General features: G+C 66.9%; 1 protein-coding gene across 1 annotated transcript; it reads right to left on the bottom strand.

Annotated features, from left to right (window-relative positions):
- Positions 1-74: 74 nt before the first annotated feature.
- RABL6 (RAB, member RAS oncogene family like 6) lies at positions 75-15965 on the bottom strand. The gene is given in 16 exon segments (XM_084898559.1): positions 75-656; positions 729-787; positions 1235-1406; positions 1651-1834; positions 1910-2110; positions 2542-2692; positions 2862-3181; positions 4279-4382; positions 5327-5432; positions 5661-5801; positions 7081-7172; positions 7992-8033; positions 8039-8043; positions 11238-11285; positions 12118-12252; positions 15608-15965. Coding segments are annotated over 16 exon segments (2070 nt in total). The 5' UTR covers positions 15738-15965; the 3' UTR covers positions 75-476.
- Between the last annotated feature and the right edge of the window lie 187 nt (positions 15966-16152).

The following is a 16152-nucleotide window of genomic DNA, read 5'->3' as shown; positions in this document are numbered from 1 at the left end:
GCAGAGGGGCCTGCAGGCCATCACAAGGGCCGTCCAGGAGTGGAGCAGAGCAGCAGGAAGCAGCACAGAGACAGCAGTAAAACAGGAGAGCTTTATGGTTGGGGCTGAGTGTGGAAGGAGAAAAGGAAATGAGTGAGGACGTCCAGGCTCCACTGGTGACCGCCGGCAGGTGTGACGCTGGACACCAGCCTGGGAGGACCCCGGGGACGTGCCGGCACCGCCCGGCGTCAGAGGCAGCGGTGCCGAGGCCGGGACACGGTGCGCAGCCCCGGGAGCCGAGCCAGGGAGCCGCGCTGCCCGCATGCGGGGGCCGGTGAGGAGCAGGTGTGACCAGGGCGCTCTGCCTTGTAAACAGCCTTGCTGGCCTCCTGGGCCTTCGTCCCTCCCTGAGAAGCAACAGGGCCGACGCCTGCTGCCCACCCTCCGCGGGGCGGGCCGGTGCCCGGCGCCTGGAGTGTGCGGGCACCCTGCCAGGTCTAGAGCTCCTCGTAGTCCCCTCCCCCGCGGAGGTGGCCGCCGGGGGCCCCGCCCCCCAGGAAGGCCTCCAGCTCGTCGGCCGCCCTCTTGCCCCTGCGCGGCCTGCGGTCCTCGCGGCCCTCCTCGCGGTCCTTGGCCTTCTTGTGCTTGCTCCTCTTCTTGGCCGCCTTCTCCTCCTCCTGGGGGAGCAGCATGGCGTCACCGCGGGGCCAGGCGGAGCCCCCACCCGCACGCACCTGGGGGGGGTGTACCTCCTTGTCTTTCTTCTTCTTCTTCTTCTTCTCCTTGGAGGGAGGCCTGCCCTCCTTATCTGCGGAGGAAGGCGTGTCAGCTCCCCGTCAGCCGCCCCGCGCCCCCCGCCTGCCTGCGGGACTGGTCCCTCGGGACCCGCACACTCCATCCAGTACAGGGCCGGAAGGTCCCTAACTCTCCTTTCTGGGACACGTCCCGGGTGACACTGCGCTCGGCGCACACAGCGCAGGATGGAGGGCGGGGACAGGCCCGGAGGCCACGCCCGCTGTCGGGGGCTGCGCTCGCTCGGAGGGCATTGGCAGCTCCCAGCAGCACCACTAACGGCCTCCTGAGTGGACAGAGCCCTCGGGCCTGTGCCCGGCCCGGGTCTGGGATGTCATCAGAACCAGGCGGCACCCCAGGGCTGAACCCACAGCCCTGCTGTTCGGAGGCCCCCCCAGGAGAAGAGGGACAGGCAGGCGGGATCAGACAGGCCCCGGCTGGGCTCCGGGTGAGGCCCGGCTACCTTCACTGCTGCTCGCCTTGTGGCCGGGCTCCTCCAGCCCCAGGCCAAAGAGGTCCAAGTCGTCCTTCACTCGGAAGGCGGGGGCCAGGGGCTTGGGGGGCGGGGGCGCCGGGGCAGGGCCTGTGTCCTCATCCGTCCCGTCGGAGAGGTCCTCCCGCACGGGGAACTCGTCCTGGAGGAGCAGCAGGTGGGCCGTGCAGTTAGCCTCTCCCTTGTCCTGGGCAGGTGACAGGCTCCTCGAGGGCCCACACCTGACCCAGGGGAGGGGACAGCGATGCCTGAGGGAGCTGGCCAGGACGCGGAAGCCCCTCCCCTGGCCGTGCCGGGCAGCCAGGCCGGGCCCTAGCATCACGGTGAGGCTGCCCGGCACCCGGAGCTCCGCCCTCCCTGCCATCGGCCCGGGTCCCGGTCCTCACCGCTCTCCGAGGCGGGTCGGAGTCGCTCTCGAAGTCGGGGTCGTCCATGACGAAGGACAACATCTGCGCGGCGATGGGCCCCTCGGCGTCACTCTCGGAGGAGGCTGCGGGCTCGTCCGTCCCGCCGGGCCCCCGGGAGGAGCCCTCCGTACGCCGGTGCGGCCTCGGGGCCTTCGTGGAGGGCCTTCGGGAGAAGGAAGCGGTCAGGGGCATGTCTGTCCTCCCTCCTGGGGCTGCTTCCCTGGGGATCGCCACATACTGTTTGGTCTCTGGCTCGGAGCACTTCTGGGGGATCAAGGCAGCGGCCTTGGGGGGTCCTGCTGCCTCGTTGGAAAGAGGGATGTTCTCCCTGGAGACGGGGCCCGTGGGCAGCAGGGGCCTGCTGTGCGGCTGGTCTTCCAGGTCCACGTCGTCCTGGAAACCCGCCACCATCGGGTTCCCTCCGGGGGCCTCCCCATCGCTGCGAAGGAGGGCAGAGGTCAGAGGTCGTGAGAAGGTCCTGGGTCCTGGAACCTCTGGCAGCCACAGGCTGGTCATTGAGGCGGGCTCCATGGTGAAGGGGAACACCTCTGGGCAGGCTCGGCTGCTCTGCGGGGGCCCCACGTGTGGCAGCAGCAGAGGCCGCAGAGGGAGGGAGGCAGGTCCAAGGAGAAGGGCAGGCGGCTGCCCAGGAAGCAGAAGGCACAGGAGGGGGTGTCGTTCTCTGCGGGGTGTGGGCGGGGGCCGCAGGGCGTGTCCTGGTGCATTTCTCAGGGACTTGGTGAGGCTGGGTGCTCGGGGCGGGCTCATGAGGGAGGCCATGTGGTGGGGCCGAGGGCAAGGCCAGCTACTGCCTGAACAGGTGCCATCTAGGGCCAGGGCTGTGGCTCACAGGCCTGGCACCACCCTTACCTGTCGCTGTCCGGAGGGGCCTCGGCCTCCACTGTCCGCTCCGCCTTCGGGGGGGCCACGTCGTCCAGGAAGCTGTGGTCTAGGCCGTCCCCAGGAACAAACTCCTCGACGGCCTGGACTTGCGCGGGGGCCTCTGCAGCAGGGACCGGATCTGTGCCCGCGGGCCAGGACGCAAGCAGGGTTGGCCTGTGACCGGGCCGCCATGCTGCCCACCCAGGAGGAACGGGACCCGGTCCCCGTTCGGGAGCTCACAGGACCAGGGTGATGGTGCCATCAACACTGGGGCTGCCCACACCTGCTGAGGGCCCCCTGGGGCCTACCTGGGGGGGGAGGGGCCACCTCGGCAGCTGGCGAGGTCCCAAACAGCCGGGAGATGATGCTGCGTCTCGGGGCTGGAGCGGGGGCCACGGGGGGTGCTGGGGGCGGTGGGGCCTCTGAGGGGGACGGCGGGGAGGGGCAGGCTGAGGGGGTGGGGAGGGGCAGCGGTGGGGCCGGCTGGGGCGTGCTGGGGCTGGAGCTCCCCGTGGACACGGCGCTCACAGGTACCACAGGTGACTGGGAGCCTGAGGACGGGCTCTGCCCGCTGGCCGCCAGCGGGGACGTGTGGCCGCGGCTTCGCGCCTCCATCATCTCCAGGAAGCTGGGGGACAGGCAGGAGTGAGAAAGCTGCCGCCCTGCCTCTCCCTCTTACTTCTGGGGACAGGTCCCGTCCTCAGGCCCAGCAGCCTCGGAACCTGCCGTCAAGCAGAGCCTCCCTGGGCAGAGGGCTGGGAGGAGACGGGCTCAGGCCAGCCTGGCCCTCCCACCCACACCACTGACCCTGCGTGCAGACAGCAGGAGTGGCACTGAGACAAGCCTGCTGCCTGCAGCTGGGGCCTGTGAGGACCAGGAGGGGCGTCCAGGCTGGTCCCCTTGCCCCCCTAGATTGGACTTCAGGGTAGGAGTACGGCATGGCTAGGAGTGGAGTCCGGCCTCTGGCCGCACAGCACAATGCTGGCTCAGTCCTCAGCCAGGCCAAGTGCGCCCCCCCTCCCCCACCAAGTCAGCTGACCTGCTGGAGGCAGACTGCTGAGCGCAGGCAGGGCTGGGGCAGCACCCCCCGGAGCCTCTGCTGTCAGGGAGCAGGTCTCACTCCCGCCCACGAGTCCCCCCCTCCCCTGGTCAAGGAGCTGAGGACCCTACCCTACGCTGGCCCCGACCTGGAAGCCAAGCTCAAAACGGCGCAACCTCAGCCAGCACACGTCCTGCTGAGGCCAGCGGCACCTGGCAGCCACAGGCCAGCTGCTGCGTGCCCGTGCCCCCCGAGCAGCCTTATCTGGTGCCCCCGTCCCGTCCTGCCCTCGGCCCAGAGGCACTGTGGGTCCCGTCAGGACACCTCCGAGGGCCCGGCCCCAATGAGCTCAGTGGGGAGGCCAGGAAGCTCCCCCAGTCAGGCGGCTCCCACGTGAAATGTAACCTGCGTGTTCTAGACAAGTGCTACGGTCCCCAACTATTCACTGTTGGCATCAATGACGGAGCACCTGACCCAGGGGCTGTGCAGCCCCCGCCCCCAGGGCTGAGCACCTCCACCTCCACCTCCAAAGTGACTCGGATGCTTGGGCCCACAGGTCACCCGGCCGATGGCCTGCGGGGCCGGCGGTGCTGCGCTTATCTTGGGAACACTGACCCCACGCAGGATGGTCCTGCCGGCTGGCCCTGAGCCCCGCCCGCCCCGCCCCGCCCCGCCCGGCCGCGTACATGCTGTAGTTCTGGTCCTCGGTCTCCTGCTGCACCGACAGCTCCTCCAGCGTGGCGTCGATGTCCAGCTGGTTTGTCTCCAGCTGCCGCAGCAGCGTCTCTCTCTGCAGGAAGGAAGGGACGCCTGAGGGACATGCAGTGGCCGTGATCGCCCCCTCCAGCCTCCCGGCCCACTCGGCCGCCGATGAGCCAACAGCTGCCGAGCACGGGACAGAGACCTGGACGTTCACAAGCCTCCTCCAGCGGCCCGGGGGACCCCTAGGGCGCTCGGGCGGCTATGACAATGCCAGTGCCAGGACAAAGCACCCAGACAGCCGTGTGGACAGGTGCTGTCTGTGCTGTGGCACCACGTGCTGAGACCGCCAGCCCCTGGGGTGCTGTGTGCGCGCCACACTCGGACAGGAAGGTGAAGGGCAGAGTGACACCAAGGGGTGGAAGAACAGGTGCAATGACACGGCCTTCGCCCGGCCACGCGGAGCAGCACCAGCCACCAGCCTGAGGCCCGCGATTCCTCCCCACGTGAAGGCGAGAGGAGAGGGAAGAGCCGGTCTCTGCGCATCCCACAGCCTTTTGGAGAGAACGCAGCCAGCTGGCTTAGGGGCGCCAGGTCAGCACGCGGCTTCTGGCGCCACCTCTCCTGCCCCAAAGTGACAGCTGCGTGTGGGCGGGACAGGAGTCTCTGAGTGCGGACAAGGCCGTGTGTTTTGTTACGGGACGGACAGCTCTGGTTGACAAAAGCAGAGATGGGAGGGGCCTGCACCAGGGAAGCGGAGTGAGGGACAGACCTCGGCACCATTTACAGGCAGTTCCCCTGCAAATCTAAAAACCACCCCAAACTACAGCTTTATGAAAGAACCCAGCTGGTGTGGCACTGGCAGTGGGCTGTACACCGCAAAGCGGGGAGGGCCGAGCACCCCCAGCCGCCCTACAGCTACTGCTGAGGCTGGTCCCGAGGGTCGCTGTGGGCACCCACTGAAGGGGATGGGCACAAGGGGAGGGAAGCATGGCGCAGGGTCAGCGCCCGTCCACCAGGGGAGGCGGGGCTCACCTGCAGCTGCAGGAAGGGGATGTTGAAGAACTTATGCAGGTACTTGAGGCCAAAGCTGTTCTTCATGGAGGACTCGGCGTAGCGGAAGTAGGAGGAGCCCGGCGGCCTGCTGGGAGGAGCGAGCGCTGCCCTTTGCCGCCCACCCGACCTGGGGTGCCTTCAGCAGGCCACCGCCCCCAGTGGCCCTGGCCTAGACCTGAGCCTCGGGGATCCGCTTAGCCAGGTGCCTACAGGGTGCTGCCGCGCTGGGTCCTCACCCCCCGCCCACGGAGTCCACATCCCGCCCACGCCAGCCCCTCCGCTCAGGCCCGGCGGTCCGTCGCCCAACACCCACCGGTCCAGGCGGTCCATGAGGCCGCGCACGTCGTCGGGCAGGATGACACGGTGCTCGCCCATGTCGCGGTAGTTCCCCAGCACACACACGGGCACGTGGGTCGGCACCTTGGGCAGCTCCCGCAGGATGTAGCTGAAGGTCCTTCGGAGGCACATGTGCGGGACCCGCCTGAGGCTCAGCCCGAGACGCACATGCCCCGGACGGCGGACCCTCCTGTGCGGGCAGTGCCTTTGCTCACAGCGCACAGGCACGTGCGCCCCGCCCGCCCCGGCTCTCCAGCGCCGCTCTCCCTGGCTGAAGGTCACGCTCGGCGGAGCCCCAGGGCGCTCCAGTGACGTGGCGGTGGCCGCTGTGTCCGGGCCGAAGCCCACAGCAAAGCCACCGACCCCTGGCTCCCGGGCCACTGAGTGCCCTGGGCGAGCGCCTTCCTCCCTGGCCTGTCCCTGAGGAGCTGCTGGGTACGTGTGCCATGTGCTTGGGGCGCCACCACCATTCCACACTCCAACATGCTGCCTGCCCACCCAGCCGCCTGTCACGTGGGTGCTGGTGGTCAGTGCACACCAGACGCCCAGGATGTGTGTCACCGCTGGGCACCCGTGGGAGACAGATGCACCAAAGCCCCCCTTCCCCCAGCACTCCCAGGCGTGTGAGAGAGACACCAGCAACTAGGGGTGTGTGCGATGCTCAGGAGAGCCGGGCTGGGTGCCAGACGCCGGGATCCACACAGGGGCACGCACTCCAGTGCAGGATAGTAACACGTAAAGGCAGAGAGGCACCCAGGCCATTTCTAACCGGCTGCCAGCCCTCCTCAGTGGCATCTCGAAGCCAGAGGCTCCTGGTGGGGGCCCCCCAGGCTCTCCCCGGGAGCCGCCCTGGACGGCACCGCTGTTTGCGCTCCTCAGACACTCGCTCTCCTCTGGGTGCCGCCGCCCCCGGGTCAGAAACCGAGTCCACGTGGCTCCAGGAGAGGCCCTGGGAGCCGGCGCCCAGCAGCTCACCCACCCCCCGCACCTCCCACCTCCTGCTCCGGAGCCCCTCGCTGAGATGGACTGTAGCTGTGCGTCCTCCTAGCACAGGCCAAAGGGGGGTTTGTGGGAGCCCCAACAAAAACGCCACTTGATTCCACCAGACTTTGGAAGTGTTGTCAGGAAAGGCTGTGGGCTGTGTAAGCCTGGTGCCTCGCCCCACCCGAGCCGTCTGCCTCCAGCAGAGGGGACACCCCCACGCTGGCCACGAGACATCTGCTCCGGGTTCTGTGTAGCTGGCCTGGCACCACGCAGAGCCCCAGGCGGGCCCTCAAGCAGCACTGGCACCAGTGGTGCCGCCGCGGACTGCCATCTGCTGGACCTGCGGCCTGCCCCGGGGGGTGGGGGTGGACCTGCGGCCTGCCCCGGGGGGTGGGGGTAGAGCAGGGCCTTACCACTGCTTGGTGATGTCGAACATCATGACCACCCCGTTGCAGTTCTTGTACACGTCCAGGAACTCGGCGTCCAGGGCCATCTCAGACTCTGCCTGGGACGAGGGGCGTGGGGCATGAGCGACGCTGCTGCGGGCAGGGTCCCAGGGGAGCCCCGGCTCCCGGGAACGCCGAGCGGCACTTTTCACTTTGGGAAGCACAGCTGCAGTGTGGGTGTGAAAGCTGCTTCACAGGGTCTGGAGGGACATTCGGACTCTGGGGCCGCCGTGCCTCCTCCTGCCGGGAGGGGCTTCTCCACGGGCCCCAGAGCACCGCACCCCGGCCCAGGAGGGCGTGCGGGCGTCCAGGCCCCACAGCCGGCACGCGTCCCACAGGAAGCACACTCGCAGAGAACCTTCTAGAGCAGGCAGACCACAGCAGCTGCCGTGCTGGGGGCAGTGGTAACCCACACACATGGGCCAGGGGGTCTCGTCACCTTCCTACCACAGGGGAGCGGGGAGGCTGTCCACCCCAAGGCCGACCGCAGGCGCGGGGGGCAGGACCCCTGGAGGAAGTGGGAAGCCACCCTGGACGGAGAGCGCTGCCGGCCCAACTCCTCTGTGTCGGGGTGGTGGCCCGTGGCAGCCCACTGGAGCCACGCTCAGGCCCACGGGCACCCAGGCCACGGCGTGAAGGCACCTTCTGTGCTTTTAAGACCCGAGGCCTCTAGGAAGGGCACACAAACTGGCCAGTTCACCTCAGCCCTGCTCAGGCTGCTCCAGCTGCACAGGCCGTGCGGCAGGGCCTCGGGGGCCCAGCCACCCCGTGACCACAGGCAGCACAGGGTCCAGTGAGCAGCTGGTACAGGCGGGGGTCTGAAGAGTGCTCCCCGCTCCCACCACCACCCAGGACCCTCCGGGCAGGACACCATTTACCTCCTGGGGGTCATTCTCCATCTTCAAGCCATCACCCCGCTTTTACATTTTCCTGTAAGACACAGAAGTTACCAGGTAGACTCCGGTCTAAGGATGGCCAGAGGTAGGAGCACCCCTTCCCTACGCCCCATCCCCCTGCCCCAGCCCATCTTCAGTGGGAGCCAGACTGACTGGAGACCCCAGAGCCGACCCCCACTCAACCGGCACCAGGGCAGCCCCAGAGACAGCAAGACAAGGCCGGGCCCCCAGGGAGGCCTCCTGGCCACTCCAGCAGCTCCAGCCCAGCCCAGAGGAAGGCCCACAGGCTGGCGACAGCTGGGCCTGGCCTTGGAGGCCAGGGCAGGCCAGGGGCGCGCGCCGTGGGCTGCTCGTGAGACCGCCCTGAGGCCCCGCCAGCCTGGCTTCAAAGGCACCCACCTCCTCCAGGACCGGCCGTCCCAGCCCAGCCTCGAGGGGCTGAGCCAGTGTTGAGGGGGACCAGCTGGATGCAGGGCCCGAGAGGCCCATGGAGCTCCAGGTGCAGCCTGGGCCAGCATGGGGGTGTCCCCTCTGCTGCAGGCAGACAGCCCCCTCCCTGCATGGCTGAGGACTGTCCTCAGCTGGGAATTCCATGCCCCCCAGGATCAGAGTGGCAGGCCATGCCGAACTAACAACCCCCAGAAGAAAGAGGTTAATTTATAAAAAGTCCAGCCTCTGCCTCATGCCAGCTTCTCCCTGAGCCCTCGCCACCTCGGACCCGTCCAGCGGCCACACTGCGGCGCTGTGCAGCTCCAGCAGGTTCTCGCCGCCGCCAGTCTCCTCTCCCCCCCCCCCCCCGCAGTCTCCTCTCCCCCCCCGCCGCAGTCTCCTCTCCCCCCCGCAGTCTCCTCTCCCCCCCGCAGTCTCCTCTCCCCCCCCATCTCCTCTCCCACCCCCCCCGCAGTCTCCCACCCCCCCCGCAGTCTCCTCTCCCCCCGCAGTCTCCTCACCCCCCGCAGTCTCCTCTCCCCCCCCCGCAGTCTCCTCTCCCCCCGCAGTCTCCTCTCCCCCCCCGCAGTCTCCCCCCCCCCCCGCAGTCTCCCCTCCCCCCCCGCAGTCTCCTCTCCCCCCGCAGTCTCCTCTCCCCCCCGCAGTCTCCTCTCCCCCCCCCGCAGTCTCCTCTCCCCCCCCGCAGTCTCCTCTCCCCCCCCGCAGTCTCCTCTCCCCCCCCGCAGTCTCCTCTCCCCCCGCAGTCTCCCCCCCCGCAGTCTCCTCTCCCCCCGCAGTCTCCTCTCCCCCCCACAGTCTCCTCTCTCCCCCCACAGTCTCCTCTCCCCCCACAGTCTCCTCTCCCCCCGCAGTCTCCTCTCCCCCCCCGCAGTCTCCTCTCCCCCCCCCGCAGTCTCCTCTCCCCCCCCCGCAGTCTCCTCTCCCCCCGCAGTCTCCTCTCCCCCCCCGCAGTCTCCTCCCCCCCCGCAGTCTCCTCCCCCCCCGCAGTCTCCTCTCCCCCCGCAGTCTCCTCTCCCCCCCGTCTCCTCTCCCCCCCCCGCAGTCTCCTCCCCCCCCCGCAGTCTCCTCCCCCCCCCGCAGTCTCCTCTCCCCCCCGTCTCCTCCCCCCCCCGCAGTCTCCTCTCCCCCCCGCAGTCTCCTCTCCCCCCCCGCAGTCTCCTCTCCCCCCCCCGCAGTCTCCTCTCCCCCCCCCCGTCTCCTCTCCCCCCCGCAGTCTCCTCTCCCCCCCGCAGTCTCCTCCCCCCCCCGCAGTCTCCTCTCCCCCCCGCAGTCTCCTCTCCCCCCCCCGCAGTCTCCTCTCTCCCCCCGCAGTCTCCTCTCTCCCCCCGCAGTCTCCTCTCCCCCCCGCAGTCTCCTCTCCCCCCCCCGTCTCCTCTCCCCCCCCCGCAGTCTCCTCTCCCCCCGCAGTCTCCTCCCCCCCCGCAGTCTCCTCTCCCCCCCCGCAGTCTCCTCTCCCCCCCGCAGTCTCCTCCCCCCCGCAGTCTCCTCTCCCCCCGCAGTCTCCTCTCCCCCCCCGCAGTCTCCTCTCCCCCCGCAGTCTCCTCTCCCCCCGCAGTCTCCTCTCCCCCCGCAGTCTCCTCTCCCCCCCCGCAGTCCCCCCCCCCCGCAGTCTCCTCTCCCCCCCGCAGTCTCCTCTCCCCCCCGCAGTCTCCCCCCCGCAGTCTCCTCTCCCCCCCGCAGTCTCCTCTCCCCCCCGCAGTCTCCCCCCCCCGCAGTCTCCTCCCCCCCCCCCGCAGTCTCCTCCCCCCCCCCGCAGTCTCCTCTCCCCCCCGCAGTCTCCTCTCCCCCCCCCGCAGTCTCCTCTCCCCCCCGCAGTCTCCTCTCCCCCCCCGCAGTCTCCTCTCCCCCCAGTCTCCTCTCCCCCCGCAGTCTCCCCTCTCCCCCCCGCAGTCTCCTCTCCCCCCGCAGTCTCCTCCCCCCCACCGCAGTCTCCTCTCCCCCCACAGTCTCCTCTCCCCCCGCAGTCTCCCCTCTCCCCCCCGCAGTCTCCTCTCCCCCCGCAGTCTCCTCCCCCCCCGCAGTCTCCTCTCCCCCCGCAGTCTCCTCCCCCCCCGCAGTCTCCTCCCCCCCCGCAGTCTCCTCTCCCCCCGCAGTCTCCTCTCCCCCCCGCAGTCTCCTCTCCCCCCCCCACAGTCTCCTCTCCCCCCCACAGTCTCCTCTCCCCCCCCCACAGTCTCCTCTCCCCCCGCAGTCTCCCCCCCCCCCGCAGTCTCCTCTCCCCCCGCAGTCTCCTCTCCCCCCCGCAGTCTCCTCTCCCCCCCCCACAGTCTTCTCTCCCCCCGCAGTCTCCCCTCTCCCCCCCGCAGTCTCCTCTCCCCCCGCAGTCTCCTCTCCCCCACAGTCTCCTCTCCCCCCGCAGTCTCCTCTCCCCCCGCAGTCTCCTCTCCCCCACAGTCTCCTCTCCCCCACAGTCTCCTCTCCCCCCGCAGTCTCCTCTCCCCCCCCGCAGTCTCCTCTCCCCCCGCAGTCTCCTCTCCCCCCCGCAGTCCTGGTGACACAGGCGTTCAGACAGGGCAGACCTGACAGGTGGCTGCTGTGCACACGTCCACCAGCGCAGGGAGCGGCCCAGGGCCCCTGCACTGAACGGACGTGAGCACCAACCAGACCTGGCGGGCTCGGGGAAGACGCTGGCGTCACTGCCAGGCGGCGGCAGAGCAAAACTGCAGGCCGACGGGCGGGACAAGGACACGCCTAGGAGCTGGTGCGGGGCGGGGGAGGCGCTGCTGAGAAGATGCTCGGGAGGGGAGGGGGGAGACGTGTGAGGAAGGCAGGCTTCACCTTTGTCCACCACATCCCAGACCTCCACCTTCACGATGTCGTCAGTGGCTGCAACGGGAAAAGAAGGTCAGAGCCCACGTGACTGCTGGGGCCACAGCGATGGCTTTCAGGGCCACAGGCTTCTCCCTGGCGCCGCCCTAGGCCACCCAGCTCCTGCCCAGGACCTTTGCATGTGCTGCGGCCAGGACAACCCCTCCCTAGGTGGCAGGGAGCCCTCCACCTTCCACCCCGAGGATTTTGAGGGGAACCGAGGAGCCCCTGCCAGCCTCACCCACTCGGGTGGGGGGACGGACTCCCCGAGCTGCCCCGAGGCTGCAGGAGCCCTGGTTGGTGAGCAGGGGCCACACCGCCCGGCAGAGGTCCCAGGACCAGCCTGGCCTCCGGAGGGGACCCAGAACCTGCGGAGGCCCGTGTCCTGCTGGGCCACCCGGGAGGCCGCCAGGTGCAGTCCCTCCGGGGGACGCAGAGAGGCTATGACCAAGGGCCGCAGCAGAGGAGCCGCCGGGGGCCGGCTCCCCAGGGCGTGCCATATCCCGGGTTAGGCCAGAGCTTTTGTCTTTCCAACGTCTCCGGCTCGAGAGTGGAGCCCTGGCCCCTGCTGCCCTGTCTGCTCCTCTGGGAGGGGACTTAGGGCGTCCCAGAAGGAACTTTTTATTTATTTTTTTCTTTGCTTCTTTTGCTTTTTATAACTTATTTTTTGAAGTGGCTTTGACGAGAGTCACGAGAGGCCCTCTGAGGTCAGGGCGCTCTCACACATGTAGTTTTCATGACGACACCATGCTGAGAATGCCGCCCCCAGGGAACCAAGGCCAAGAAAGGGCAATGGGATGAAAGCTCCCCCCACCCCCACCCCCACCCCGCCCCCGCGCCCTGCCCTCACTCTTGTAGTTCCAGTGGATGCTGGTGACCTGGATCTCCTGGGTGGGGATGTACTCCTCCACAAACTTCTTGCCCTGCAGCCGGTGCCACAGCGCGGTCTTGCCCGTGTTCCTGTCCCCTCGGATCACTATCTTCACTGGCGGGAGGGAGAGAGGGCAGATCAGGCAAACAAACCCAACCAAAGCAAACTTCCGCGTCACCCTCTGGGTGCACATGCCTTCCTCTGGGCGGCTGGCGAGCAGGGAGGAGCGGAGCGCCAGGGTGGGCTGGCGGAGGGGCCGTCAGCGCCCCGGGGCGGCCAGGCCTCTGCTGTCCTGCCCTGCACTCCCCCCTGGGCTGACAGCGACGTCTGCTCAGACTCTGCTCTCACGGGACAGCGTCTCTCCTGGAGCCAGGCTCCGAGGACGGCCAGGGCCAGGGTCAAGGTTGGGTGCTGGAGTCGGGCGGGCAGCTTCCTAGATCCTGGTGGTTCGCTCTTAACCTACTTTCCTCTGCTCTGTGTTTTTAGTGCACAATCTGCGGACATATGCAGGGGTCACGGCACAAAGCCGTATTCTATTTTGCCCCTGGCAGGTATTTATGGAGTGGCCTGGTGCCAGGAGTGGACGAGGGAGGGCAGAGCAGGGTCGGGGAGAGCCTGCCATTTGCCTGTGGGGGAAGGGGCCAGGGCCGGGGCTGTGCAGGGGCCAGAGCCCGCACTCTAGGCAGGAGTGTGGACATCCCGCTGCCTCGAGAGAAGGTGGGGTTCAGCACCAGGTGCCTGGAGCTGAAGGGGGCAGTCAGGAGTGGCCTGCAGAGCCAGTGGGCGGGCGAGGACCAGGACGAGGTTGGGCGTGGAGCTGTCAGGGGCTGCCTCCCCCTAACTACCTGAGCAGGGATTTTGATCCTCTTTTTGCCTGGTATTTGGAAGATCTCAACATGTTTCTATTCTTTGATTGGTATCTCTTAAGTTTCTAACATTTACATTTGCTGTAATAAGTTTGTCTTCCTCTTCAAAAACACAAGGACTGCCGAAACCGGTTTGGCTCAATGGATAGAGCAGCGGCCTGCGAACTCAAGGGTCCCGGGTTTGATTCTGGTCAAGGGCATGTACCTTGGTTGTGGGCACATCCGCAGTGGGGGAGAGGGTGTGTGTGCAGGAGGCAGCTGATCGATGACTCTCTCTCATCGATGTTTCTAACTCTTTCTCTCCCTCTCCCTTCCTCTCTGTAAAAAATCAATAAAAGATATTTTTTAAAAACACAAGGACTTCCAAATGCCTTGATTCTGACCTGCTCCTCCGTAATGTGTTTACTCCTGGGATTTTATTTTATTTTATATATTTTTATTGATTTCAGAGAGAAAAGGAGAGGAAGAGAGAGATAGAAACATCAATGATGAGAATCATTGATGGGCCGCCTCCTGCACGCCCCCTACTGGGGATCCAGCCTGCAACCCGGGCATGTGCCCTGAACCCGGGACCCTTCAGTCCACAGACCATTGGGCCAAACCTGCTAGGGTCTAGCCTCTACTTTTAAATTTAAGAAAATCAAATCAATCAGACATTGGCTCAGATAAGCTGAGCAAGTGCTTCACCTGGAAAACCTTCAATTAAGATTCGCCCCAAAGCGGCCGAGCTGCCCTCGATAAGCAGCATGTGAAGCCGCTGCTGTACAGACGCCACCTGCCATTTCCATCAGAAAACGGCTCAACGGCCGGCCCAGGAGTCCCTTCCACCCTGACTCAACATTCACTCACTCACAGCCACACACAGTTCCTGGAAAAGAGACCGCAGCCACGACCTGCCAGGGTGCCTTGCCCCTGGGCAGCCAGCCTGTCCCCAACACAGGCCGGCTTTCTGCTCAGCCTGGGCCTTCTCCCTCCGGGCAGCCCACGACGGAGCTGAAGGCTGGGCGTCCTGTGCTCCTCCCACCTCACTGCTCGGCGAAGGCCCAGGACCTCCCCTGCCACACCTTCCCTACCTTCTGCCCCCGCCCCCCTGCCAGCTTTGACCTCTAACCCCATCCGAACCCTCACTGTCCCGTCTGGTTCCCTGGCTTCAATCTTCAGACAGGCTCTACGGTCACCCACTTCCTGTGCCCACTGCCGGCCTTGCATGGAGGCCGGGGGGCCCAGAATGCACGGATGCACACGATCAATATTTGCTGAGCAAATGAACACCAGAGCAGGAGAAAGCCGGGAAGGGAAACTGGGCAGGTTGCGGACAGCGAAGGCCATCTGCCAGATGGAATGAAGTTTAAAATAAAACTGTAAGCAATGAAATTAAGTACGGCATCAAGTTTGTGAAATAAGTATATTTTTAAAATATGTTTTGTTGATTTTTTTTTTTTTTTTTTTTTTTTTACAGAGAAGGGAGAAGGATAGAGAGCTAGAAACATCAATTAGAGAGAAACATCGACCAGCTGCCTCCTGCACACCCCCTACTGGGGATGTGCCCGCAACCAAGGTACATGCCCTTGGCCGGAATCGAACCTGAGACCTTTCAATCCTGAGCCAAACCGGTTTGAAATTAAGTATTTTGACTTACTATTCTCTTCTCCAAATGTGAAAGAAATACATACAAAGTTGTGAGTGCAAATACAACAACCCTCTCTTTTTTAATCCTCACCAGAGGGCATGGTTTTCATTGATGAGAAAGAGAGTCGATGAGAGAGAGAGAATGAGAAAGAGAACATCCATCAGCTGCCACAAGGGTTACCCACAACCTGGTAGGTGTCTTTGACCAGAACTCGAACCCGAGACCCTTGGTGCAGGGGACCACGCTCCAACCAGCTGAGCCACAGCGGCCAGGGCCACCTCCCTTTTAAACCCGCACAGGGGCTTCCCGGTCAGCTTCTTACGATCACACAAGGCCCCCTTAGATGAAGGAGCAAGGCCCCCACCATCCTGCAGCACACGCGCGGCCGAGGGGGACGCACTCTGAAAGCAGAGAACATCCGACCCCGGAGCAGATGGAAACTTAAAAGGAGGCCACGGAGCCGCCAGCATCCGGAGCTGCACCATCTACATAATTTATGGCCGGCGGACCGGTCCTCTTCCCGCAGGGAAGGGAGGCCGGTCCCCGCATCCAAGAGCGGGAGAGCCCGTGCCTTCTGGAGCTTTGCTAACTACACCCCCACAAACGCTCCTCCAGACAATGGTGTGTGTGTGTGGCGGGGGGGTACGTCCTGGCACTCCGCCGTTAAATGCGAAATCAACAAAGGAAAATCCCACAGCTTCCCCCACGTTATGTAAGAATCCCTCCCCGAGGCCGTCCGGGCGCCGCCGAGCGCACCGGGAGCGGACACGGCGGCGCGTGTCCCCGTGCAGGCCGGGCCCAGGGCGCCCCAGCGCCCCCAGCGAAGGCGCCCGGGCGCCCGCACCGCCACCGGCGGGCTCAGCGCGTCCCAGGGCCTGCGGCCGGGCCTGCCGCGCCCCCGCCGGCGGGCGGCCCCGCGCCCCCGGGCCGGTGCCCCCGCGCCCGCCGCCGCCGCCGCCGCCGCCGCACTCACTGTTGTACTGCACTCCCTTGGCGAAGCGCCGCTGCAGCGCCTGGTTCATGGACTGCAGCCCCGCCGGGATGTTCTTGTCGCGGCCCGGGGCCGGCTCCGACCCCACCAGCTTCTTGAGCGCGGAAAACATCTTCCCACTCCGCGGCCGCGCTCGGCGTGGCCCGCGGCTCAGCGGCGGCGGCGGCGGCGGCGGCGCGGCGCGGGTCGCACCATGCCCCGCTCCCCGGAGGCCGGCACCTGCTTCGAAGGCCGCTCGGGGACTCAGCCGCGGCGACGCTGCTCCGGGCCCCTCTGCCCCGGGCGCGGCCGCCCTCCTCCCGTCCGCACCGCCATCTCGCCACCGGCTCTGAGGGGCCCGCGGCTACGGGTCGCCGCGAGGGCCTCGGGGGTGCGGCGGGGCGCATGCGCACGAAGCGGCGCGCGCGCGGCTACGGGGCGCCGCGAGGGCCATGGGGCGCGACGGTGCGCGGGCGCGACGGTGCGCGGGCGCTGGCGATGCTGGGGGTTTCCGTTCAGTCCCGCGCTGGCCGCATCCGCGCTCGGAT

Source organism: Pipistrellus hanaki (genome assembly GCF_964339955.1).
Source record: "Pipistrellus hanaki genome assembly, chromosome: 11".
In the NCBI taxonomy this organism is placed as follows: Eukaryota; Metazoa; Chordata; class Mammalia; order Chiroptera; family Vespertilionidae; genus Pipistrellus; species Pipistrellus hanaki.
Note: the sequence above shows the minus strand (reverse complement) of the source record. Positions and strands in the feature narration are given on the sequence as shown.